Source organism: Phacochoerus africanus, chromosome 15 (genome assembly GCF_016906955.1).
Source record: "Phacochoerus africanus isolate WHEZ1 chromosome 15, ROS_Pafr_v1, whole genome shotgun sequence".
Classification (NCBI taxonomy): domain Eukaryota; kingdom Metazoa; phylum Chordata; class Mammalia; order Artiodactyla; family Suidae; genus Phacochoerus; species Phacochoerus africanus.
In genome coordinates, this window is record NC_062558.1 from 33,175,813 (window position 1) to 33,202,039 (window position 26,227).

Below are 26,227 nucleotides of genomic sequence, written 5' to 3' on the forward strand. Positions count from 1 at the left end.
GAGAGGAAATCTCCATAGCTTTTGGCAGCCTGGCCCCAGCATCCTTGAAATTGATTGATTGAAGCATCCTTCAGTAATGCTAACTGCCTTATGCATTTACTTTGAAGACACCATTGTAAAAATTGATCACCAGCCAAATGACATTCCCTTAAAGTCTTTTTATGACCTCTTTTGGGAAGCAAAGATGGATAATTTTTTTACTTACTTAAGTAAATTGAAAACTGGATCTGATTTGTCTTCTTTTTGCATTTTGTATACAGTGTGTTGTGTGGACAAGTTATAATCGATCCTTTCCTACTTGGAGGGGAGAAAGTAGGGAACTTCCTTGAGTCTCTGGGGGATATAATCTATTCGCATGGAATGAATTATTTATGTGTATTTAGTAGCTAGCTCTACTTGCCTATCCCCTAATTTATTTCTTGGTTCATTCCCATGAGGTCTCTGATATTGGCTATCTTGCTCTTCTTTTACCACAACCTTTTTTCTCAGAGTTGTTCTTATCATAAGAGTTGGTCATTGATATTCCTAAAATCTCTACTCTTGTGTCAGTTGTCAGGTTTTTGCCATGTCTCCTGTTAATCCACATCCTCTGTGTTTCTGTTATCACTTTCTTAGTATAGAATTTGTCATGTTAACTATTATAGACTTGTCTGTTAGAGGTTTCTAGCATCAACCTCTTCCAGCCATCACCGTTGAAGCGATCGTTATCTGTCTCTGGCACGGACACCAGCCCAGCACTCTAAAACTCTCTAATAATCCTTCTGTCAATGCCCCCACTTCAAGGTCCAGCCAGGTTTTCAGTGTCGTTTACTTCCCAGCCTCATTACTCACAGCTTTCTTGGGCTGCCATTCCCTGGCTTTCCTAAAGGACCACTCATGCCCACTCCAGTCCACAAAGACACGTTTTAACTAACTCTTGAGAGTCAATCACCTCCATGACGCTTTTCCTGCAGGAACACACAAAACCCACTAAATCCCCGTGATGGCCATCACTCTATTGATGTACTCTCCACTTTTCACACCCTCATCTTGTCTCTAAAAGACACAAAGAGCATCCTCTTCACTTACTTTGCTGTTCTGTCTTCATCATGTAGATAAGTGGGATCCCACTGGTGCCTCAGATCTTGAGGAACTGGTAGACAGCTAATTTTGGGGTAGTTTTAGATTTGAACATAGCTTCTAATCATTAGAGTACTTTTTTTTTTTTTTTTTAAGGCATAGGACATCATGGTAGATAGATTGAAGTTGAAAATCCTTTTAATTTAATATCATTGAATGCCCACTATGTTCCAGGCACCGTCCTGATTCATGATATCATTACACAAAATTTATGTGCCTTTGCCCTTTCTGACTCTATGTTGTCTGTTACTTACCTTCTCCCTGGGCCACACACAACTCAGCCTCAGTGTCCATATTCCATAGTGATGATGAAAAGTCATAGGAGTTTTATGAGCCCCATCTCTATTCAGGCTTTTGTTTTGGCTTTTAATGTTCCCATTCTTCATGACTAAATGGGGTACTCCGAGTTTCCTAAAGTGGTATATGGCACGAAATAGCCCATTAGGTCTAAGAAATCAGCTGCTTGCTCTTCATTTGTTCCTTTCACAAAATAGATAGGAAACCTTGAATCAGGACAGACAGGTACTGTTCCAGGTGTTAGGTGGATACAGCATCGTCTTTCGCCTCCTGAAGCTTCTCCTCCAGTGTGGAAAGCAGATGATAAACATGAGACCAAAATTAGAATCTTTGGTGTTTTTAATATTAATGTTTGTCTGGCATGCTGAAAAGTTAAAGGTTTGAATAGGATAAATGGGACTCAGTGAAGCGTGCTAGAAGTAGAGCTGAGAGGACGAATCCATTTGCCTTTCCTTCCCTTGTTTTTCTTTTTTTTTTCTTTTTTGTGTGAATATTTTTAAAGGCAATACATTTTTCCCCCTAAAAAAGCTTCTAATGAATGTCAGAATTAAAACAAGGAGAGAATTTATGGGAGCAAGATTAACTACTGTTCTTAAAATAGTTCTTTGTTTCTGAAAGCCTTGTTCTGCCATTGATCTCAGAAGGGGCGGAGGAGAAAAGCCCTCCAGAACATACTTGTGTAGTCCCTGCCATAAGGAGAATATGCACTGATGTGACCTCAAGCATAGGCTACATTTATTTAAAATATGTATAGGGAAAGGTGTTTTTATTGTTGTTGTTTTTAGTAGCTTTTACCAATGAACAGATCATAATGTATGACTTCTCATTTGTTGTTATTGAATGTAATGGGGATGTGGGGGGTGGTGAGATGGTGATTTCATTACGCTCTATCAGAAAATATTAATATAGGCACTCATTAACATATTTTTCAGACAGAACAATCTCCATTTAACTCAAACATCCAGGAACTTCTTGTGTCATGCCAGGTGCTTTCTTTGCAAGAGCCATTTTCTAGTCGTTCACTCATCTGTCTATTCAGCACATGTTTATTATGCACCTACTATGTACTTGGCCCTATACTATGTTCTTAGGTGCAGTGTGTACCTCTTATCACCATAGATACAAATCCAATGATTTCAGTGACCTACTAATACCTTTTTAAAGCAAACGTGTGTGTGTGTGTATTTATGAGGATCAAAAAAGGGACTTTTTGGAGTTCCCTAGTGGCCTAATGGTTAAGGATTTGGAATTGTCACTGCTGTGACTTGGGTTTGATCCCTGTCCCTGGAACTTCTGCATGCTGTAGGAGTGGCCAAAACAAAAAAGAAAAAAAAGGTCAGACAGAGAGAAACTTTTTCCATATGGTACAAGAAAAAGAATTAATCCCTCAAAACAGGTGTGGTCACGTATTTGGTAGTTTTTAGATTATACAGTGAGTTCCTTCAAAATGCGGCATCTGGTGAGTTCCCATTGTGGCGCAGCAGAAACAAATCTGACTAGTATCCATGAGCACGCAGGTTTGATCACTGGTCTCATTCAATGAGTTAAGGATCCTGCATTGCCGTGAGCTGTGGTGTAGGCCACAGACGTGGCTCGGATCCTCAGTTGCTGTGGCTGTGGTGTAGGCTGACAGCTGTAGCTCTGATTTAACGCCTAGCCTAGGAGCTTCCAATATGCCTCAGGTGTGGCCTTAAAAAGCAATAAATAAATAAATAAATAAATAAATAAATAAATAAAATGTGGCATCCAGATTTTGAACTAGTTTTCTCTTCTCTTTCTGGTACTCCTACTAGATGTGCGTTGGACATTCTCATCCTTTGTCTCCTCTTTGCGTGTACTGCATTCTTCATGAGCCCTTCTCCAACTGATGCTAACGAACACTGGGCATCTTGTCAGAATGCAGGTGCTATTCAGTGAGCATGGTATAGAGCCTAAGAGTCTGCATTTCTAACCAACTCCCTAGTGATGCTAATGCTACCAGTCTACAGATCACACCCTGTAAAGCTTTCTTCTATGTGATTTCCTCTGGTCTTAACTGCTAGTTCACTAGTTTTCTCTTCAGATGTGTCTAATCTATTTAACTCTTCCAGTGAGTTTTGACTTATAAATTCAGCCATCATACTTTTCATTTTTATTTTATTTTTTGCTTTTTTTTTAAGGGCCACACCCTCGGCAAATGGAAGTTCTCAGGCTAGGGGTCGAATTGGAGCTATGGTTGCCAGCCTACGCCACAGCCACAGCATCTCAGGATCTAAGCCTCGTCTGCGACCTATACCCCAGCTCATGGCAGCACTGGATCCCCGACCCACTGAGTGAGGCCAGGGATCAAACCCACATTCTCATGGATGCTAGTTGGATTCGTTTCACTGTGCCGCTATGGGAACTCCCATACTTTGCATATTTAAAATTTCAGTTTGTTTCAGTTCGGTGCTTTGTCTTTTCTTCAGAATATCTTGTTCTTTTATTAGAATTTCTACTCATTTATCTTGATAATAAGTGAAAATTTATCTCACGGTCCACTTTATTTAATTTTTTTGTTTTTTAGATCCGCACTCAGGGCATATGGAAGTTCCCACGCTGGGTGACAAATTGGGGCTGTAACTGCTGGCCTACTCCACAGCCACAGGAACACGGGATCCAAGCCACATCTGCAGTCTACGCCACAGTTCATGGCAATCCTGGATCCTTAACCCACTGAGCAAGGACAGGATTTGAACCCATGTCCTCATAGATTCTAGTTGCATTTGTTACCACTGAGCCACAATGGGAACTCCATCCACTTTAGATTGTTCTCCTATCTGCAGTTTTTTGGGGAGGCTCATTCTCCCACTTCTTGTATCTACTGATGTTCTTTCATGGTAGTTTGGTTGGTTTCTTTTGCCTTGTTACGTGTAGTTGTTGGTTTTTACTTTTTTAAATTGTGAACTTATTTCTAGCTGGGAGTGTATGTATGTATGAGAGAGAGAGGTAGGGAGGGAGAGAAAGAATCTTTTGTGCTCTGGGCCACAGTTATTCATTTATTTTCTTTCTTTCTTCCTTTCTTTTGGCTCTATCTGTGGCATAGGGAAGCTCTTGGCCAGGGATCAAACCTATACCACAGCTGTAACCAGAGCTACAGCAGTGGTAATGCCAGATTCTTAACCCACTGAGCCCCCAAGGAACTCCCTGAAGCTACAGCTGGTTTGTTTTTGTTTTGTTTTTTTTTGCCAAGCCTAGGGCTTATGAAGGTTTGAGGGCCAGGAATCAAACCTACGCCATGGCTGTGACCTAAGCCACCATACTATCAATGCCAGATCCTTAACCTGCTGTACCACAAGAGAACTCCGAGGCCACAGTTTTAATAGCTACCGTATTTCTTTCTTCCTAAAGGGCTTGAGACAAGGATGAGCATCCATCACTTTCTGGTGGGTTGCCTATTTCCAGTTCCCCTTCTTCTCTTAGACTTGAGGCTGTGGCTCTTTTCCTTGCCCAGGTGTGGCCCTAAGAAGCCCTTCTTTTGTACCCAACTACCTGTCTAGAGGCTGGCATTCCTAGCTTTTCATCTGTCCAGTGACTCTCCTACCCATTACCAGGTGGGGTATTTCATGTTGACTTCTCCTCCCTCTTATTGAAGATGACCTGGCCCCTTTTCTAATCTCGACCACACAGGCTAGCCTACAGCATGAGGGAATTTTAAAGAGGGATCTTATTTTATAGTACGGAATTTCTCAGTCGTAATTATTTTACAGAGGGTGGCTCCTGCCCCTGTATTAATCACACTCCTCTCTCAGACATGGAATTCTATTTCAGTCTCCTAAAGATAAATTAGTGTATAGTGGAAAGGGAATTAAACTTCTGCTAGGAATGAAATGGTATGATTAACACAAACATCCACGTGAGTGTGTCTGTGCCTTGTGTGGGAAAGTAGAATACTCACCACAGATTCTGTTGCATCTCACTAGCCTTCTATCTACAGGGTCTGCTGTAAACATCTGTCTCATGTGAGCATTAATAATAGCAGGTAGTCTTTAGGGAGTGTTTGCTCTATACTAAGAACTATGCTAATAAACAATGTATATACACGCTTTTTCATTTAAACCTCCCAGCATCCATCCCTTTGAGGAGGTTATCTCTGAAAGGGATGCTGGGAGCTTTAAACAAAACTCCTGAAACTGAGGCTCAGAGAGGTTAAGGAACTTTCCCAAGGTCACAGTGCTAGTAAGTGGTGGAGCTGGGATTTGAACCCACTTAGTCCAAGTATGTGCACCTAAGCGTGATGTGTCCCTATGAATCTCATCTACAAAGTTCTCTCCGTATATTTCCTCAGTATCTGAGTTTCCTTATTTGGGGATGGAAAACCTCTTTTTTATCCTTAAGAAATGTAATTTCCACTAAGAGGTAGGCTGTTTTTTTTCCTTATGAAATAAAGGTATTGGGTAATTGAAATCTGATTGGATTTGAGCCCGTGTTGATGGAAGTACACATGGGAGGTGGGCTGAAACAGTCAAGGTAATTTTTCTTTCCATCAACTAATTTTTAAAGTGTTTAAGCAAGTAGATTCTGATAGTTAACGGGGAAGATACAAATTCTCTTAAAATCTTGGAGGTGTTCGATAATTTTCTGGAAGTGCATATTTTACATTTTCAACCTTGTGCCACATCTCGGTGCACCTGAAGCTCTGAGAATGTTCTTTTTGCATTTCCTGGGAGCTGCCAGACCTCCTTATTCTGGCTTCATCTCCTCCCCGCACCACATCCCTTCACCGCTCCATTTCCTTCCCAAGGCTGCCTGCTGCTTCCGATGTTGTTGTTGTCATTGGGGAACTTTGGAAACAGCCAGATTCTTTGGAGTCTGTAAGCTGAAAACAAACTGCTGCTCCTAAACTGGCACATAGCTCGGTCTGGCACACAAGGAGTTAAAAAGGAAGCTTGGGCTGAGAAGGGCTGTGACAGTGGGCCTAGGGGGCGCTCAGGAGGGCTCTGGCCGTGACTCATGCTGCTCTGTCACTCAGATCAGCATTGGCCCCTGCCACGCAGGCGGCCAGGTGGGGTTAGAGCCAGAGCACGCACACACAAAGTGGGGAGCATGAAGCCTGCACTGCGGGGGATGTGATGCCTGGCTGGCCCGCTCACCCCCGGCCGCCCGCCACAGACGCCTCAGCCCGCAGCCATGGTAACGCTTCTGGCCGGCTAAACCCCCGGGAGCCCACCACAATGGGCAGCTTCCTGGTGACTGCTGGGCAGGTGTCCACCTCCCTGAGCAAGAGAGCTTAGTAGGTCCGCAGGAAGTGGAGAAGATGTAAGGCGTCCCTGGCCGGAGTCATGCCTTAATGAGGTAGGACGCAGCTGGCCATCTACACCATCAGCACGCAGGGGTGCCGTACATCATTGGGAAGAACTTTATCTGGCTGGTGTTTCATTATGCTGATTAAACTGCGGTGGATTCAGGGGGCATGATAGAGGTGGGGAGGAGGGATGATGAACTGGAAAAAAAAAAAAAGTGGTTCATAAGAGCTCCAAGTATACTCATCCAGAGATGAATGGGCTAGACTGCAGTGCTGTCCTAACACGAGTTACATGCCTTCTGAATCTTCCGACCGGCTCCTTCTCCCTCCCATTAATCCACGAAATGTAGAAATACCACCTTGTCCCAATGATGAGCACTACACATTAGTAATTTGCACTCATCAGGAAGAGGAAATAAATAGGTTTAGGTCATCAAGCACGCTGGCATGAGCCCGCTGGTGCTCTGTAGCAGTGTTCTGGAAATATCAGGAAGGGGCGGCTTGCTAGAATGAGTCCCCAAGTGCTCTCTCGTTCTACCAAGTGACCTGTTTGAGTTGACCCTTCAGTTTACCCCAGCTGGGAAGGCAAGCCGGTCTGCAGGTTGGTGGCCATGTTGGCAGAGAAGGGGTTAATCTCTTGTTGCTGGAAGAGCCCGAGCGAGGCTGGGTCTGCCTGTGTGTGAGCTAGATTGAAAGCAAGCGCTGCAGTGCCATCGGGAACGCTGAAGGAGTGAGACGATTTTCTTCTCCGCAACAGTGTGGAATCCGTCTGAATTTTTTTCTCTCTCCCCCCCAACCCCCCACCCCTTCTTCTTGTTTTTCTTTAACCAGCTCCTCCCCCCTTCGTTCCCACCCTCAAGTCTGATGATGACACCTCCAATTTTGATGAACCAGAGAAGAATTCGTGGGTTTCATCCTCTCCGTGCCAGCTGAACCCCTCGGGTTTCTCGGGCGAAGAACTGCCGTTTGTGGGGTTTTCCTATAGCAAGGCACTGGGAATTCTTGGTAGATCTGAGTAAGTGAAAATTTGACTTTTCTGGGGGACCTGCATTGATGCAAAGCATACAGAGCCCAAAGGTGGTGGTGGTGGTGGTGGTGGTGGGGTGGCGTGGGGTGGGGTGGGGGTGGGGGTGGGGGGTGTGTGGTAGAGGGACGCTGTTAATCAGCTCTCATTCGGAAAGCAATTTACCTGATTGGGCTCTGGTGGGGTAGAGTGCTCATATTCTCATTTTGCTGTGTTGAATGTCCCTCTTCCCGTCTGTAGCATCATAATTGTCAATCAGGTACTTTGGGTTAGTTTTTCAGTCTTTGGTCTTCTTTATCAGGGAGAAGGTAGTGGGGGATACCTTGCAGTGCAGATCCTCGGTGAAAGGAGAGAGATGCAGGGTTGAGATGAGCTGTCAGTCTATTTATCCATCTATATATCCATCCATCGCTCAGGTGGGTGGATGAAGGTTGCTATCTCGGCAGTATTAAAAGAAGCCTAAAATCCGTTCTTCATCCGCTAAAGATTTCCCCATGGGATTAGCTGAGCTGCAAGTGGCGGCACCAGAGCTCTAACCAAGAGATGGTACCCGGCTTGGCTGGAAGTCGGCTGCAAGACCGGGGATCTGGCAGCGGAGCTTCTGAGCTGGCGAAGCGCTGGCGGCCAGAGAGAGCCCCGTTACCGTGAGCCACCGGGAGGGAGTGTGATGTAACCGAGTCATTGATTCACAGAAACTGAGCTTCACAGGGAAAAAGCAAACAAACCAGGATACTGGAAAATGGAAGTATAAACATGACTGTAAACCCCTTCCCATGCTTGGTCTTTCTCGATTCTTGAAAAAGCTAATGAAGAACGCCTTGGTATGGCACTTGGGACTTGATGGGGGTTGGGGGTACTGGCTTCCAGCCTCCTGGAATTTCTCTGAAATGCAGTAGCCTCCGTGGATACAGGAGCTCAGTGTCTTGCTTCTTGTCACGATCGGGTGACATTCTGCGTTTGGAGGTGTGAGTTCCCTGGGAAGGTTTAGACTGGCCGTGTTACTCCCCTGATGCCCCAGCTTCCTTCCTTAGAGGCTCTTGGGTTAATGGTGGGTGATTAGTCGCTGCCCACTTAGACAACAAGCAAAATTGGATTTTCTCCTTGGCAGCATTTATTCCTGATTTGTTGTGCTGGTAGCTCAGACATTGATTTAAAGGGATGTTATCTGGGTTCTTGGATGGTGCCTCCCCATGGGTGCTATTTTGACAGTAATGTTCCTGAAAAGATTGCAGACTATTGTGGGCAACTGGGCACTTAATCAGAGGGATGGTTGTGGGCTGCAGTAGAATTTGAGAGAGCTGATGATGATGGAAGATACTGAGGTGACCCTTCTTTCCTCCCTCCTGGGGGCTGGGATTAAAATCAGGGGTTGGATTTGGGTAACCTTGGCTATACCTCTCTGGCTCATTGGCCCTGCAACCCCAAAGCAATCTGGATGATGGGAGGAGAGGCGGAAAGCTACCTAGCTGTTGAATGTGCCATCGGATGGGTTTGAAATGGCCCAGCAGGGCTGGGAGGTTTGGCACTGGCATTGACGAGCTGGGCAGGATGGGAGGCCTGATGGGAAAGGGTGTATGGTTAGTGGGCAGCTTAACCTTGACACACACAGCACACTGAAGGTCACCCATTGGACCGGATGGAGGTGCATGGAGAGTTCTAGTCCTGGTTCGTAGTGGGCTCGCTGGGTCAGAATGAAAGCTTGCTTGGGGTTCTGATCAGTGATCTGAAAAACCAGGAAAGACTTGAGGGGGTTTAGATTTCAGAGGCCAAGGCAGAATGATGTGGGGGATCTTGGGGATTGCAATTAATCTGAAGCAGCGTGCCATTAATTGCTTATTTTTCAGGAAGACTGTAATTGCATCTTTCTGTTCCTCACAGAAAGCTCAGTGAAGGGAGCTCTCTGACAGGGCCATCTCTGTACCGAGGCCCAGGCACTCGATAAATATTTGTTGATTTAATTTACTCCTGATTGTTTCCCCCAGATTGTGTTTATATTGCTCACTGTAGTTGAAGCTATGCTATATCACCTTTGGTAGTTCAAAATAGATCTCTAGAGCATGAAATGAGCTTCTCTTCATGCCCCCACAGAATGCTTAATAAGATTCTCAATTTTAAAAAGTGCATGCCCAAGCAAAACTATATAATTCTTATCTGGAAGATGGAATTGAAGTATTCCTGTTTTTTCTCGGGGAGGGGGGCACTTCCATGCCCTTTCCATGATAATTTGGGGTTGGAATCTGAAAGATCTTTCATCTCATATTTTATAACATGAACTTGCTGTTGGATTGGTTTATTCTGCCAGAGGCAAGCACTACAGGTGAAACTTAAAGCATCATTTTAGAAATTCACCCTACCTGTTGGATGTAGGTGACCCTGGATCATCATCATTTAGAAATGCCATAGAAAAGATACAGTGATAAAATTACTCAGAAGCCCCTGCAGTTTTGTCAACCTATAGTTGGCAAATTCATTTGGAGGTGTGTGGGGAGGCCTTTTCTGGGGGTGTCACCACTGCCACCAGGGACCTGGCATTTCTTCCTGAGTTTTCTCCTTTTCCCCTCCCTGTTTCACCATCACAGGTTTTTATTTACACACGTTGATTGCTTGTGCTGTTACTCACTCTTCACATCACTGAGGAAACTGCAGGCGCTGCTATACTGCATTGGGAAAAATTGACCCCAGATCTGTTACCAGTCAATTGAATGAAATGTTCAGAGAGGGAGCTGAATGAAAGAGGCATTTTCACAGAGATTCTGGCAGTGAGGATGATTTGAATTTTACCATCACTTAACACTTTTGGGCACCCTTCTTTGGGGACCCCAGACTATTTTTAAGCCACCTTTGAATGCATCATTGCTTTAGGTTGAACGAGAATCTTGAACTCAGCATTCTATGTCTGAGGTGCAGTGGGATTTGCAGCCTGCGTTGAAGCCTAAGAGAGTCTACAGAAGAGGTTTTGGTTATCTTCGGGGTAGAATTACTACAAAGTCAGTGCTGGAGAATGTGTATCTTGTACCTATTTCTTTTTAACCAACAGCAACCCAAACCATATCCCCAACCTCTGAATCCCTGGCTGTTTCTATGAGCCTCTCTCTGCTTGAATTTTACAGTGGTGGGGTAGTAACAGAAATCAGTGTGTTAAAGATAGAATGGATCCCAGCCCTCCCTCTGTCAGCAGGGGGTACATTTTTCTAGGTCCTTCCTAGAAGCACTGCCTTTCTGCAGACCTTCCGTATAAACTCTAGAAGGAAAAAGCTGGTCGGTTTTATATTTTGTGTTCGTTTTTACACGTGCTGGTGTTATGCTTTTGGAGAAGTTGAGAATCTTAGAGGACCAATAGGATCTCATCGAGCCTGGCATCTGTGGGATGACAGTGTCTGAATAGGCTATTTTTAGGATGGGGGCTTTCTCTTTTGACTCAGGGCTTTTTCCTTTCCTTTTGGGTGGATCTAAAAATTTATTTTTGGAGCCAGCCATCCAAACACTGTGGAAGAGTAAAAAAATGGCTTTGCCAATGCCTTTCCAGATTTTTAGAGAACAAGTTTCTGGTGCCTCTTCCTTGCTCCACTGGGGCCTCTTTGCATGTCAGTTTCCTCATATGCAAAGTGAGGTATGATGATACTTCCCTCTTAGGGCTTTGGGAGGATTATGTGAAATATGCAACACACTTGATCTAATCCCGGGCACATGGAAAAGTTGCACTGAATATCCACTATTATTGTTTTTGTTATTACTGATACTGGTCTCTATACACATGGTGTCCTTCTGTATGTGTGAAGAAGATAGGGAAATAACTCGGTAATAATTAAATAGTCCAAAGTCATTCAAGACCAGAAACCCAGCTTCCCAGGCCTTGGGCATTTTCTGCTAGAGATGCTTGAACACCTTGATCCACCCCACATTAATATTGCAGTTGCCAAATACCTGGAGGTGAAAGGTTGGGGTGGAATGGACTGGGTGGGGGGGCAGAATTAGAAGGCCCAGTCCCAGAATGGGTTCTATTCCCATCAAGCTGAAAGAGTCAAAGCCTTAGATGTGAAATACTTCATGGGACCCAAAGCAAACACCTTCCTTGACTGCAGAATATCACGTACACACTGGTTATCCAACTGCTTTGGGAGAGCCGGGAGAGTAAAGGCAAAAAATCTACTGTGGGGGCCACTTCATGGGTAATGCCAATTCCCAGTTCTTGCCAAGTACAGGGATGATCTTGGTTGGAACCTCTGTGATCTCAGAGGCAGGACTAGGTCTTACTCATCCTGGCTGGCTCTCCTGGAGCACGAGACATTGGAGACCCTCAGAAAATACATGTGTTGGAACTGAGCTTATAAGAGGACTAATGGAAGGTCGAATATTTGCCCTGGCTTCGTAAAAGTAGATTCGGGTCAATGGAGAGGCACATGCTTATCCTTCCAGGGTACCGACTCTGCACCAGGCTCTGTTGCAGTCATTTTATTACAGGTTAACTCTGCACCAGGCTCTGTTGCAGTCATTTTACTACAAGTTAACTCATTTAAACTGCACAACAGCCCACAAGGAGGGTCCTGTCCTCATCTCCATTTTGCATGTGAGCAAACTCAGATGCAGAGAAAGGAAGCAACTGGCCCAAGGTCACACGGCTTCCAGAGGTTCAGCTGGTTCTTGAACCTGGGGCCTGGGGAGGGGGGGGCTTCAGGGTCTCTTAGCCACTGTGCTGTGCCACAGATGGGAGAGATGGGGACATTTATGTGGATCCCCTAGGTTCATGTGCTTTGTCAGAAGCAGAGGTGGTTTGTCAGAAGCAGAGGCGCGTTGTGGGCCGTGGTGAGCTAGGCTGATGGGTGGTGGAAAAGCTGGGTTTTTTATCTTCAGTCTCTGCCAGTTTATTGAGTAGCTCTTGGGTGTTTCTGACTCCTCCCTCTTTCCTCTGTTTAGCGATTCTCACGTGTGTGTGTGTGTACCTACACACATTAACACACGCCTGCACACTCTGTCCCTGAGAGTTCTTATGTGCTTGAGTGGAAGCTTGGCAAGGACAGGGGTTGCAATGACCTTGCTCTCCACTCTCCCTTCAAGCCGATCTTAGACAAGCTGCTCAATAAGCATTGGGTAAATCAATCCAAATCGTTTTTATGGCTACAGCTCCCAGTTGGTTGACCAGACTGTGATCTGTGTGTGTTTGCATCTAGGTTTTGTAGTTCAGCTGCCTCCTTCCATCCATCCTAGGAGGGTTTATTCCGGTGGACGATGGCCTGAACTCTCCAATCAGTCCCACTTTTTTTTTGCTTTTTAGGGCTGCACCCATGGCATATGGAGGTTCCCAGACTAGGGGCCTAATCAGAGGTACAGCTGCCAGCCTACGCTACAGCTCATGGCATTACCCACTGGTCCAGGCCAGGGATTGAACCCATGACCTCATGGTTCCTAGTCAGATTTGTTTCTGCTGTGCCACAGCAGGAACTCCCCCACTTCTTTTAAAAATTTTTTATTGGCATATAGTTGATTTATAATGTTGTATTAGTTTCAAGTGTATAGCAGAACAAATCAGTTATACACGTTTCCATTCTTGTTTTCCCATATAGGTGAGTACAAACTATTGAGTAGGTTTCCCTGTGCTACACAGTAGGTTCTTGTTAATTATCTATTTTATACAGTAGTGCTTATGTTATTCCCATCCTCCTAGTTCTTCTCCCCCCACCACAACGGTTTCCCCTATGGTAACCATAAGATTGGTTTTGAAATCTCTGAGTTTGTTTCTGTTTTATAAATAAGTTCTTGTGTATCATTTTTATTAGGTTTCACATATAAGTGATATCATATAATATTTGTCTGACTTCACTCAGTATTATAATCTCTAGGTCCATGTAGTTGACAATGACATTATTTTGTCCTTTTTTATGGCTGAGTAGTATTCCTTTTATATGTGTACTATATCTTCTTAACTTGTTCTTCTGTCAATGAACATTTAGGTTACTTCCATGTCTTGGCTATTGTGAATAGTGCTGCAGTGCACACTGGGGTGCATGTTTCTTTTCGAATTATGGTTTTCTCTGGATGGATGCCCAGGAGTGGGATTGCTGGATCATATGGTAGTTCTATTTTCGGTTTTTTGAGGAACCTCCGTGATGTCCTTCATAGTGGTTGCACCAACTTACATTCCCACCAACAGTATACACTCTACATCCTCTCTAGCATTTATTGTTTGTACACTTTTTGATGATGGCCATTCATTCTGTCTGGTATGAGGTGGTACTTCATGGTAGTTTTGCTTTGCATTTCTCTAATAATTAGTGATGTGGAGCATCTTTTCATGTGTTTCGTTGCCATCTGTGTGTCTTGGAAGAAATGTTTATTTAGATCTTCTGGCCATTTTTTTTAAATTGGATTTTGTTTTGTTTTTTAATGTAAAGCTGCACGAGATGTTGAAATACTTGTGAAGGTGGCGGGGGGGGGGGGGAAATCATCCCTTAAAAACTCCTTTCCTTTCCACCTCCAGCCCAAGGCTATTTGTCATTACACACACACCTCCAGATCCCTATGGCAAACAGCCTCACCTGTGTTTTGACAGTCTGAGCAGTAGCAGAGGCTACTCTGGTTCTCTGTACCTCCCAAGTAAGTTCCCAAACTGTCACCAGCTCCTGCCCCTGGTCCCTGCCCTCAAGTACTCCGTGCTGTTTCCACTCCATGGTCATGCTGACCAGGCACCTAACACTCACCTCTGTGCGTTGTGTTTTCTTTTCTTGCTTAGCTTCTCTCTTCTCTTAGTCAAGCACATCTTGTTCTTGCCTCATTCTGTTCTCTATTTAGACTGTGCGTGCTTGCCTCTCAGGCCTGGCAGGCCCATTCTGCCGCCTTCTCATTCGTCTTTAAAGATACCTTGAGGAAATCTGATCCAAACCATCCCAGCCCAATCCTGAAGAATCAGCTCCAAAAGATCTGTCAAGTGCGTATTTTGCTGGCCTACACATGCTGATTTGCATGGTTGCCTCGGATCCCTTAAGAAGACAGTAATTGACTAAATGGTGCTGTATGTTCCCAATCTCAGTGCCAGTTTGGCACCTGTCCCTTCCCCTAAGTGAATTTCTCCCCGTTCTCTCTGTCTGACTTGTCTTGCATCTCCTGACCTCTCTCTCGCCTTCCTTTCTCTGACAAACTTCATGAAAGAAGAGCCTACATTCAGTGCTTCTTTTTCAACCTCTCCAACTCTATTGAAAGTGCTGACTCAGAAGCCATGGATTCCAGCCCACCACTGAGTTGAGTGGTCTCCATCTTGACACATGATCCCATGAGTCACCATATTTGTCTTGAAACTTTCTACTTTCTACATTGTGGGAACTTGGTTTTCCATCCTCCCTCTGTGACTGCAGTTCTTTCTCTCCTGTGGCTGTTCTCTTCTGTTTCAGGCCCTTGAAGTGTTGAGATGTTGCACCATCCCCTGAAGTTGCACCCTAATTGTCTCTCTCTCTTTTTTTTTTTTTCCTTTTAAGGCTGCAGCTGCACCATGTGGAGGTTCCCAGGCTAGGGGTCAAATTGGAGCTGCAGCTGCCAGCGTTCACTATAGCCACAGCAACTTGGGATCCAAGCCACATCTGCAACCTATACCACAGCTCATGGCAGTGCTGGATCCTTAACCCACTGAGAGAGGCCAGGTATGGAACCTGCGTCCTTGTGGATACGAGTCAGGTTCATAACCACTGAGCCACAATGGGAACTCCCTCATTGCCTTTTTAGCCTCTTCTGGGTGATCTCTTTCAGTCCCTGGACTTTAACTCTCATTTGCCCAAGGCCTTCCTCCCAGTGTGCCTGGTTCATCCTCACCAGAATATCCTACCAGTTCTCACCATCCCTGTCCCTTGTTCTAGCATAGGCACATTCCCTTCTCTTAGTAAGCCACTGGGTGCCAGTTTTGTTTTCCTCAGTTCACTTAAGAAACCACCCCTCTGTCCACCTTTCTAGGCAAGAAAACAGAGTCATCTTAAACTCTTTTTCATCTCCCCCACCCTCTCAGCTGTTACCAAGTTTTCTAAGTCTTGCCTCTAGGATGACCCTTGTACCTCTGCCCGTTTCTCTGTCCTCTCTGCCACCCCTCATTGAGTTTTGCTTGGACTATTGCAGTAGCCTCCTGACTGATGCATATGCCTCTGGTTTTCCCCAGTCTCATCCATTCTCCACAGAGAGTGGAATTCTTCCAAAGCACAAGTTGGATGATGTCATTCTCCTGCTCAGACCTTTAATAGCATCACGACGTGCATGGAATTAATGACCACTTCCGAGCTTGGCATTCAAGCCTGGTATGCCGGGACCCCAGCCTACCTTTTCACTCATCCCTCCTACTTGTCCCCTATGCCTGGCCAGGCTGCCCAGTGCTCATCGAGGAGAAGGGGACCTTGTACATTAAACAGTACCCTTGCCTCTGGCAGGTCTTCAGCGAACATTTGTCAAATTGAATTAGACAGAAGTGGCCATGGGTTATGCCAGTTCTCCTGCAGTTTACAGCTTCTAATGGAGGCTGTCATCTTTGAGCACTTCCGCTGTGCCCAGAGCTGTGCCGAATGCCTCATCTCATGCATTCTCTTTCAGTCCTCACTCTCACCATAACTCTCTGAAGCGGCTGCTCTTCTCCCCATTTTACAGAGGAGGACACTGAGGCTCAGCAAGGGCAAGTCATTTTCCTGAGGTTTTGCAGGTCATAACAGGTCTGAGTCTTAGACCCATAGGCTGCCTCCAGCACTACTATACCACCCTGCATCTAACAGTCCTGCCTTTACCAGACTGTAGAATTGACGCACTAGCCCAATAACAAAGGTGAATTCATGGTACTGGGAACATTGTAAGGGCTTGACAAACATGCTCTTTTATCCCAGGGGTAACCCGCTGTAGTACCATTAAGGAAACTGATCAAGGTAACCAATCAAGAAGCTTGGCTTATCTTCTTAAATTCACATGCTATACATGGCAGAGGATGGCCAACTTTTCCAGCTTTTGACTTTAGAGCTGATAGATGCATTTTTTTTTTTCAACCTGATGCATATGGAAGTTCCCAGGCTAGGGGTTGAATCGGAGTTGCAGCTGAGGCCTATGCCACAGCCCCAGCAACACCAGATCCAAACTGCACCTGTTACTTATGCTGCAGCTTGCGGCAATGCTGGATCCTTTACTCACTGAGCAAGTCCAAGGATTGAACCCGCATCCTCATGGAGACTACGTCGGGTTCTTAACCTACCAATCCAACAGGAACTCCAATAGAAGCACTGTTTTGTTTTGTTTTGTTGTTGGTTTTTTTTTTTGTCTTTTTGCCTTTTCTAGGGCCACTTGCACGGCATATGGAAGCACTCTTAATTTTGGGGATGGACTGTTGTATACTCGTGGCAAGTCTAGGCCTTGGGATCAGGTTGATGTAGTTTGAAATCTAGACTACTCCCCCCCTCCTCTTTGAACAAGGTATTTAACTTCTCGGCATCAGTTCTGTAATGTATGAAGTGGGGGTTGTTTGTGCCTACCTGCTGGGTTTGCTGTGGGGACACATGGAGCATGGGTTGTTCGTGCCTGGAACAGAGTGAGTACTCATTTCCTATTATTGTTGTTTAGGGGTGAAGATGGGCCTTGGGCTGCTTTTGAGTCTCTTTTCTTCCCTGCTCTACTCTGTAAAGACATCCTGCTGGTTTCTACCCATTGAGAGAATCAGGCCCCTGACACAGGTCCTTATTTCTCCATCCAGTCTTACTACTTAGAGTGGAGTCTGTGATGTGTTGATTAAACCTGCACCTTCCATAAAACACACCCCAAGTAGGACCCAGCCCCTTCGGGATCCGGAACCGGTGCTGAGGGAGGAGGACGTGCACTGTGTTTGCCCTGGAGGTCACACCTTCCCACCCACCCTCCAGCGCTGGAGCATCCCCTGTATGGGACTGCATGTGTGTTACTGTGACATGGCCATCCCAGAACCAATGTTGGGTACCTCCCGCTCAAGGACCAGAGGGCTTTCTCAAGCCAGCATTAATTCAGTGCACTGTTGACTTTTTTGATTTTTTTTGTTTTTCTTTTTAGGGCCGCACCTGCGGCCTATGGATGTTCCCAGGCTAGGGGTCCAATTGGAACTGTAGCCTCTGGCCTACGCCACAGCCACAGCAACTTGGGATCCATGCCTCGTCTGCGACCTACACCACAGCTCACGGCAACGCCGGATCCTTAACCCACTGAGCGAGGCCAGGAATCAACCCATATCCTAGTTGGGTTAGCTAACTACTGAGCCACAATGGGAACTCCGAGTGTGCTTCTCATTTTGGGTGTCTTTGTCCCACTGTGGCCTTTTAACTGAGACTGCCTGGGGCACAGAATTGCTCCGCACTTCATTCAGTCGTTTGTTCAACAAACATGTAGTCCTAGGCCTTATGGCATAACTGAGTGAGACTGGTAAGGCCCCTGCTCTCGAGGAGCTAGCATTCTGTGCAGGGAGACAGGAAAGTAAGTTCATGGGTAAGAAATTTTTCAGATGGTAACAAGGACTCTGAAGAAATCAGAACCCAGGAATTCCCATCGTGGTGCAGCAGTTAACGAACTCAACCAGGATCCATGAAGTTGTGGGTTTAATTCCTGGGTTAAGGATCGGGCATTGCCTTGAGCTGTGGTGTAGGTCACAGACGTGGCTCGAATCTGGCATCGCTGTGGCTGTGGCGTAGGTCGGCAGCTGTAGCTCTGATTCAACCCCTAGCCCAGGAACTTCTATATCCCAAGCATGCGGTCCTATAAAGCAAAAAAAAAAAAAAAAAGAAAGAAAGAAAGAAAGACAAAGAAATCAGAATCCGGGTGGGGAGTGGCTGGTAATGAGCACTTTGGTCCCTGAGGCCAGACTAGCCTTTGGGTGTCTAGTAAACAGAGAGCATGTTGGAGTAGCCCAAGCTCTGGGTTGTACAGGGAACGTCATCCAAGAGCAAGTCGGCAGGGGCTTTAGTCTTGGATTCTGCTCTTTTCTGCAATGAGCAGGAAGCCTTTGCAGGATTTTGAGTTAGGGACGTGGCTGGTCTGGTTTTCATGGTACAGAGAGGCCCACTGAGCATTGTGTGGTGACGAGCAGGATGTTGAGAGTTGGATTCAGGAAGATAAGTCGGGTCACTGCAGCCATCCAGGTAGGAGGTGGAGGTCTGTCAATGCAATGGACCTGCAAAGCTAGGCACTGCCTTAGAGGTGGGGCTGTATTAGAAATCACATAACTACACTTTGGTAACATGATTTTTATTTTCATTTATTTTTAGAGCTCAAATTAAAAAAAAATTTTTCTTTGTTATAGTCAATGGTCTGTCAATTTCTGCTGTACAGCAAAGTGACCCAGGATAGTGCGATTTTTAAGAAATGATTCTTGGAGTACCTGTTGTGGCACGGTAGAAACTAACCCAACTAGTATTCATGAGGATGCAGGTTCAATCCCTGGCCTCACTCAATGGGTTAAGGATGTGGTGTTGCCATGAACTGCAGTGTAGGTCGAAGACTTGGCTTGGATCCTGCAGTGCTGTGGCTGTGGTGTAGGCCAGCAGCTGTAGCTCTGATTCAACCGTTAGCCTGATAACTTCATAGGCAGCGGGTACAGCCCTAAAAGGCAAAAAAAAAAAAAAAAAAAAGAGATTCTTCTAGTCACTTATGATGGAGCATGATATTGGGAGAAAAAAGAATGTATACATATATGTGTAACTGGGTCACCATTGCTATACAGTAGACAAAAAATTGTATTGGAGAAATAACAATAAAAAAATTTTTTTGAAAATGATTCTTGACTCATTCCAAAGCAAATGCTCAAATCCAGCTGAAGACCTCTGCTCTGTGTGTGTGAGGGAGAGAACATAGTGTTGATGTCGATGGGCGAGGGGCTGCCCCAAAGCTAGCTAGATTTGGAAGCTTTTTAGGAGAGCGGTTTTTTTTTTTTTTTTTTTGGCCTTGCCTGCAGCATGTCAAAGTTCCCAGGCCAGAGGTCAAACCTGTGCCACCACAGTGACTTTAGTCACAGCAGCAGCAACATTGGCTCCTTAACCCTCTGAGCTACCAGGGAACTCCAGGAGAGTGGTCTTTTGATGCAGTGGACCCCCTTACCCGCTGGGGGTACTTTCCAAGACCCTCAATGGATGCCTGAAACTGCCTATGGTACCAAACTCTATATACATTTTTCTTATACCTATATACAACCTACAATAAGGCTTAATTTATAAATTAGGTGTAGGAGTTCCCGTTGTGGTGCTGTGGAAATAGATCCGACTAGGACCATGGCCTCACTCAGTGGGTTAAAGATCTGGCATTGCCATGAGCTGTGGTGTAGGTCACAGACACAGTTTGGATCCTGTGTTGCTATGCCTGTGGCATAAGCTGGCAGCTGTAGCTCTGATTCGGCCCCTAGCCTGGGAACCTCCATATGGTGTGGGTTTGGCCCTAAAAAGCAAAAAAAAAAAAAGGTAGGTATCATAAGAGGCAAACAGAATTGCTGCATCACTACTTTTGGGCTTTGGGGCTGTTACAAAGTATAAGGTTTACTTGTAAACAAGCACCACGATGTTTCGACAGCCGAGGCGGCTAGCGGGTGGTGTGCAACGTGTAGGTACTTGGGATAAAGAGATGAATCAGGCCCCAGGTGGAACAGATGGGGTGGCGCAAGATTTCGTCCCACTACTCAGAACAGGGCTCAGCTGAAAACTTCTAAGTGGTTTACCTGTAGAATTTTCCATTTAATATTTTTGGGCCACTGTTGACCGTGGGTAACTGAAACCACAGAAAGTGAAACTGTGGAGAAAGGGTTGGGAGGACAACTGCATTTCCAGGTGTTCGTAATGGACACTGACGTGTGTCTTTAAACAGGCTTATCAAGTTAGTTCATAAATTTCAGAGTGCTCAATCTTAAAAGCCAATATATTTTTGGAGCAGAATGCTGATGAGTGTTTTATTTTTTGCACCATATTACATCTTGCACTTGCGTGTATTTTTAGTGCCGTTGGCCACAATTGAAGGTAGAGCCCTCAGCTGAGCTAATTTTGATTCCATCATTTTTAGCCTTCAGTATCCGTTCTTGGTTATCTCGAGAATATTTGTGATTTGTGATCTGTGTGATCAGCGATTTGGAGGCAAGTCTTGCACACTTGGGATCCCTTTCCTCAGGAAACAAATGAATGGCTTGATGCTTAAGCATGATCTTGATTACTGCAGTAGTGATCAGAGAGACCGCCACACACAGACACTTTTAGGTTGGAAGTAGATTGTATTCTCTTTTGATCCAAAGTGTTCTGTTGACAGCGCTATTAAGGAAAATTTTTTTCAAAGTGAGGGGATTTATTTATAGCCATCAAGAAAACCACGTTCTGTCATTTTCCCTTAAATGTTGAAGGTACAGGTAAAGCAGTTTTTAGGTCACATCTAACATGTTTTAAGAAAACCTTCTTTCTGCTGCAGGGGTAATGACCCAGCCCAGCCCTCCCTCTGTGTCCTCTGCCATTACCTCTATTAATACTCTCTGGGCCTCTCTAATTATAAAGCAGATGTGTATATGGGGAAGAGATGTTGGATTTCAGAGTAAATTTTTCAGGAAAATAGAAGCTAGGGAAAAAAAGGAAAACCCAAACTTGGCTTCATGCTAGAAGAGACAGCACTGCTGTGTGTGGGTGGGTGGCTGCATGCACCCGCTGCTCACAAGTGCCTTTTCTCTCCATGGGGACAACTGGCTGTGTGTCAGAGATGTGGCCAGGAGGAGTAGGCAAGCAATGTGTGGGCAGGCTGCATGTTCTTTTATTAGCATCCTCATTGTACTGCATCTCATCGAGCCCAGAGTGTGAACCAGCCCGGGCCTCTAAAATCTGTACTGTTTCCTCTTTTAATATAGCACCCCCCTCCCCCCAAGTCACCAAGCAATGGAGGAAGAGTTGCTCTTGGGTGTGGGTCGAGCTGTTTCTGGGGGTAGCTGTGGACTGACCTGGTGTGTGGATGTTCTTGGGTACCCAGGCTGTCCCCAGTTTGGGCTTGGAGTCTAATACCCAGTGTTGCAAGCAGCTAGTCCTAGATAGAAGCTCCCTTTCCCTGTACCATCCTTTTTGCCAGTTCTCTTTGACTTTGTTTCTCCGAGTGTCTGTGGCACTTTTCTTGGGTTTGTCTGAGGCCGTCCAGCCAAGAACTAGCAGAATTGGGATTCCCACAGTTGTGGAGCCCAACTTGGAAGCAAAGCCCAGCTCTGCTCCCCACACCTGCACCCCGGTCATCATGATGTGGTTGGGTAGGGAATGCAGAGGCCATAGGGTAAGTAAGCTCTTCCTTGGCCTCAGTGCTACAGGAGAGTAACACACCCACCTCAGAGATGGCTGGGGTGGGCTGGTGGGCGGTCAATGAGGTAACCCCTGAAGTACCTGGCACGGTGCCTGACCTGGTGCTCAGTAAATTATCATCAGTATTATTATTGATGACAGAGGTGTTGGCATTAATTCTCTCTCCTACCTTGCTACTTCTTTGAGGAAACAAATTGTGGCTTCCTTAACTTTATAGCCTCCACAGTGGAGTTTTGTAACTTGGCGCTATTGACATGTTGGGCTGGATAATTCTTTTCATGGGGGATTGTCCTGTGGATGTAGGATTGTTGAGCAGAATCTCGGGCCTTTACCCTCCAGATGTTAATAGCACTCCAAACCCCAGTCATGAAAATCAAAAAAGTCTTCCGACATTGCCAAAATTGCCCCTGGTCCAGGACCACTGGTTTACAAGTACCTCTCATGGGATCACAGGGCTTTTATGTTCTCCTATATATATAAATAAGGGATAAATGTCTGTCTTACTTCCTACATGCCCATCCATCTTGAACTTACTTGTAGGAGTGGGTCAAACAATATAGGCATACCTTAGAGATACTGTAGTATTCGCTGCAATAAGGTGACTATTGCAGTAAAGCAAGTCACACAAAATTTTTGGTTTCCCAGTGCCGTATAAAAGTTATGTTCATGCTATACCATAGTCTGTTAAGTGTGCAACAGCATTATTCTCAACAGTGTACATTCCTTAATTAAAAATACTTCATCAGAGTTCCCATTGTGGTTCAATGGGTTAAGAACCTGATGCAGTCTCCCTGAGGATGTGGGTTCGATCCCTGGCCTTGCTCAGTGGGTTAAGGATCCCATGTTGCCCCAAGCTGTGACACAGCTCAGAACTGCATCTCAGATCCAGTGTGGCTGTGGCATAGGGTGGCAGCAGCACCTCTGATTTGACCCCCAGCCCAGGAACTTCCATAAGCCATAGGTATGGCCGTTAAAAAGGAAAAAAATATATAAAAAAGACTTTATTGCTAAAAAGTGCTGACCATTGTCTGAACCTTTGGTGAGTTGTAGTGTTTTTGCTGGTGGAGGGTCTTGCCTCTGTACTGATGGCTGTTGACTGTTGAAGGTTGGGGTGGCTGTGGCAATTTCTTAAAATAAGACAACAATGAAGCTTGCTTTCTTTTTTTTAGGGCCGAACCTGCAGCATATGGAGGTTGCTAGGCTAGGGGTTGAATTGAAACTGTAGCCACTGGCCTACGCCACAGCCTCAGCAATGCCAGATCTAAGCTGCATCTGTGACCTACAGCACAGCTCTTAACAATGCCAGATCCTCAACCCACTGAGCAAGGCCAGGGATTGAACCTGTGTCTTCATGGATGCTAGTCAGATTCATTTCCACTGAGCCACAGTGAGAACTCCCCAAAGAAGCTTTCTACATTGATTGACTCTTCTTTTACAACCAATTTCTGTGTAGCAGGCAATGCTATTTGGTGGTGTTTTACCCACAGTAGAACTTCTTTCAAAACTGGAGTCAATCCACTCACACCCTGCTGCTCCTTTATGGACTAAGTTAATGTAATGTTCTAAATCCTGTGTTGCCATCTCACCGTTGTCATCTCAACAGTCTTTAGAGCATGTTCACCAAGAGTAGATTCCACCTCAGGAAACCCCTTTTTTTGCTCATCCATAAGAAGCAACTCCTCATCCGTTAAAGTTTTATCATGAGATTGGAGCAACTCAGTCACAACTCCAGGCTCCACTCTAGTTCTCTTGCTGTTTCCATCACATCTGTGGTTATTTCCTCCACTGAAGTCTTGAACCCCTTCCTGTCATCCATGAAGCTTGGAATCAGCTTCTTCCAAACTCCTGTTAAATCTTCCCATGAAATGTTCGTAATGGCATCTAGAATGGTGAATCTTTTCCAGAAGATTTTTCAGTTGATTTGCCCAGATCCATCAGGGGAGTCACTCTCTGTGGCAGCTATAGCTTTAGGAATTTTTTTTTTTTCCCCTTTCAATTGTAAGACTTGAAAGTAGAAATGACTCCTGCAGAATGGATGTTGTGTTAGCAGGCATGCAAACATTGTTTGTTGTCCATCTCCATCAAGAGCTTTTAGGTGATCAGGTGCAGTGAGAACTTGAATCTTTTTCTGAGCAGTAGGTCTCTCTCAACAGTATGTTTAAATATGCAGAAAACCATGTTGTAAACACATGTGCTATCATGCAGGCTTTGCTCTTCCATTTATAGAGCACAGCAGAGTAGATTTAGCATAATTCTTTAGCACCCTAGGATTTTGGGAATGGGACATGAGCATTGGCTTCAGCTTAGTCACCAGCTGCATTAGCTTCATCAGCAGCTTCACTAACTGCGTTAGCCCCTAACAAGAGAGTCAGCCTGTCCTTGGAAGCCAGGCATTGGCTTCTTTACTCTAGTTATGAAGGTCCTGGATGATATCTTCTTCCAGTATAAGGCTGTTTTGTCTACATTAAAGATCTGTTGCTTAATTATTTTAACTTAATTATCTTGGATTTCTGGATAAATTGCTGCAGCTTATACCTTTATATCATGGAGACATGACTTCCTTGCTTGAACCTCACAAACCAACCTCTCCTAACTTCAAACTTTTCTTGTGCAGCTTCTGCACCTGCCTTCATAGAATTGAAGAGAGGTAGGGCCTTGCTCTGGATTAGGTTTTGGCTGAAGGGAGTGTTGTGGCTGGTTTCATCTATCCAGACCACTCAAACTTGCTTCAGATCAGCGTTAGGGTTGTTTTGCTTTCTTTTATCATTCATGTGTTTACTGAAGTAGCACTTTTAATTTCCTTTAAGAACTCTTCCTTTGCATTCACAACTCGGCTATCTGGCCCAAGAAGCCTAGCTTTAAGCCTTTCTGGGCTTTTAACATTCCTTCCTCACTGAGCTTAATCCTTTCTAGCTTTTGGTTTAAAGTGATCGACCTGTGACTCTTCTTTTGACTTGAACACTTAGCGGCTATTATATAGTTATTAATTAGCCTCATTTCAGTATTGTTGTGAGGGCGAGGGAGAGAGAGAGGGAATGGTAGGAGGAGGAGCCGTCAGAACACATACACTGTTTATTAAGTTCACTGTATTATATGGGTGCAGTTTGTGGTGCCGCCAAACAACTACAAAGTAATCATCAAAAAGTTTGGAGTATTGTGAGGGTTGCTAACATGTGATACAGAGACCGGAAGTGAGCAAATACTATCAGAAAAATGGCGCCAATAGACTTGTTTGACGAAGGGTTGCCACAAACCTGCTGTCTGTTAAAAACAACAGCAACAAAAAACAACCCAGTATCTGTGAAATGTAATAAAGCAAAACACCATATAACAAAATTTGCCTGTATTTGTTGAAGTGTGTGAATTTTAAGAACAAAGGAAAATTCTGGCAACTCTTTCTTTAGTGAGTACACTCTGTCTCATTTCAGGGTCAACAGAAATATTCTTTACTGTGACTCCTGCTAATCACCTACAGCTTTATTGTTACAGCCGGTTACAGGGTTTTTTGTACTCCCTTTCTCTCTCTCTCTCTCTCTTTTTTTTTTTTTTTGACTTTTTTTGGGGCTGCAGCATATGGAGGTTCCCGGGCTAGGGGTTGAATCGGATCTGTAGCCACTAGCCTACACCACAGCCACAGCAATGCCAGATCTGAGCCATGTCTGTGACCTACACCAGAGCGCACGGCAATGCCAGATCCTTAACCCACTGTGCGGGGCCAGGGATTCAACCGAGTCCTCATGGATACTAGTTGGATTCGTTACCGCTGAGCCACAATGGGAACTCCATCATAGTTTTTGTTTAAGATGTCATTTTTATTAAAGATTTCTTTAGCACCTTTATTCTGAAGAGCCCTTAGTCGCTGTACTTAGAACTTCCAAACAGTGAGCATTAGTTGAGCATTAGAATAGCAGAATGAGGGAGTCAGACCTGGGAGGAGGGGGAGGGGCTGGAGTATGGTCTCCTGCAAGTGCCCGCAGGTTGGGGCTGCACATCTCCCTGATTCTGGGCCCCATTAACAGGCGACCTAGAAATGACTTTTGGAGGTGAATGAGCAATCAGCTTTGTACACAGGAACTCACTTCAGGCACCTCTGGAGCCTGCCCTCCCATGTCATCAAATTTTGGAGCCACATCCGTTGTCATGCATACACATAACCCTTCTCCCCTAAGGGTGCCCATTCTGTGCCTGAGCCTGGAGAGACAAGGCCCAGCTTGTCACCCCTGACTCATGTCACCGCAGGTGACTCCTGATTCCTGA

At 45.1% G+C, this 26,227-nt stretch overlaps 1 protein-coding gene across 8 annotated transcripts in view; it reads left to right on the plus strand.

Moving 5' to 3' along the window:
* The window catches only part of CIT (citron rho-interacting serine/threonine kinase), a 178,851-nt gene that overhangs the window by 57,091 nt on the left and 95,533 nt on the right, over positions 1-26,227 (plus strand). For all 8 annotated transcript variants that reach the window (XM_047760368.1, XM_047760361.1, XM_047760362.1 and 5 more), the window contains one exon: positions 7,511-7,694. In XM_047760368.1, coding sequence (XP_047616324.1) covers positions 7,511-7,694 — 184 coding nt within the window. The remainder of the gene's footprint in view (positions 1-7,510; positions 7,695-26,227) is intronic.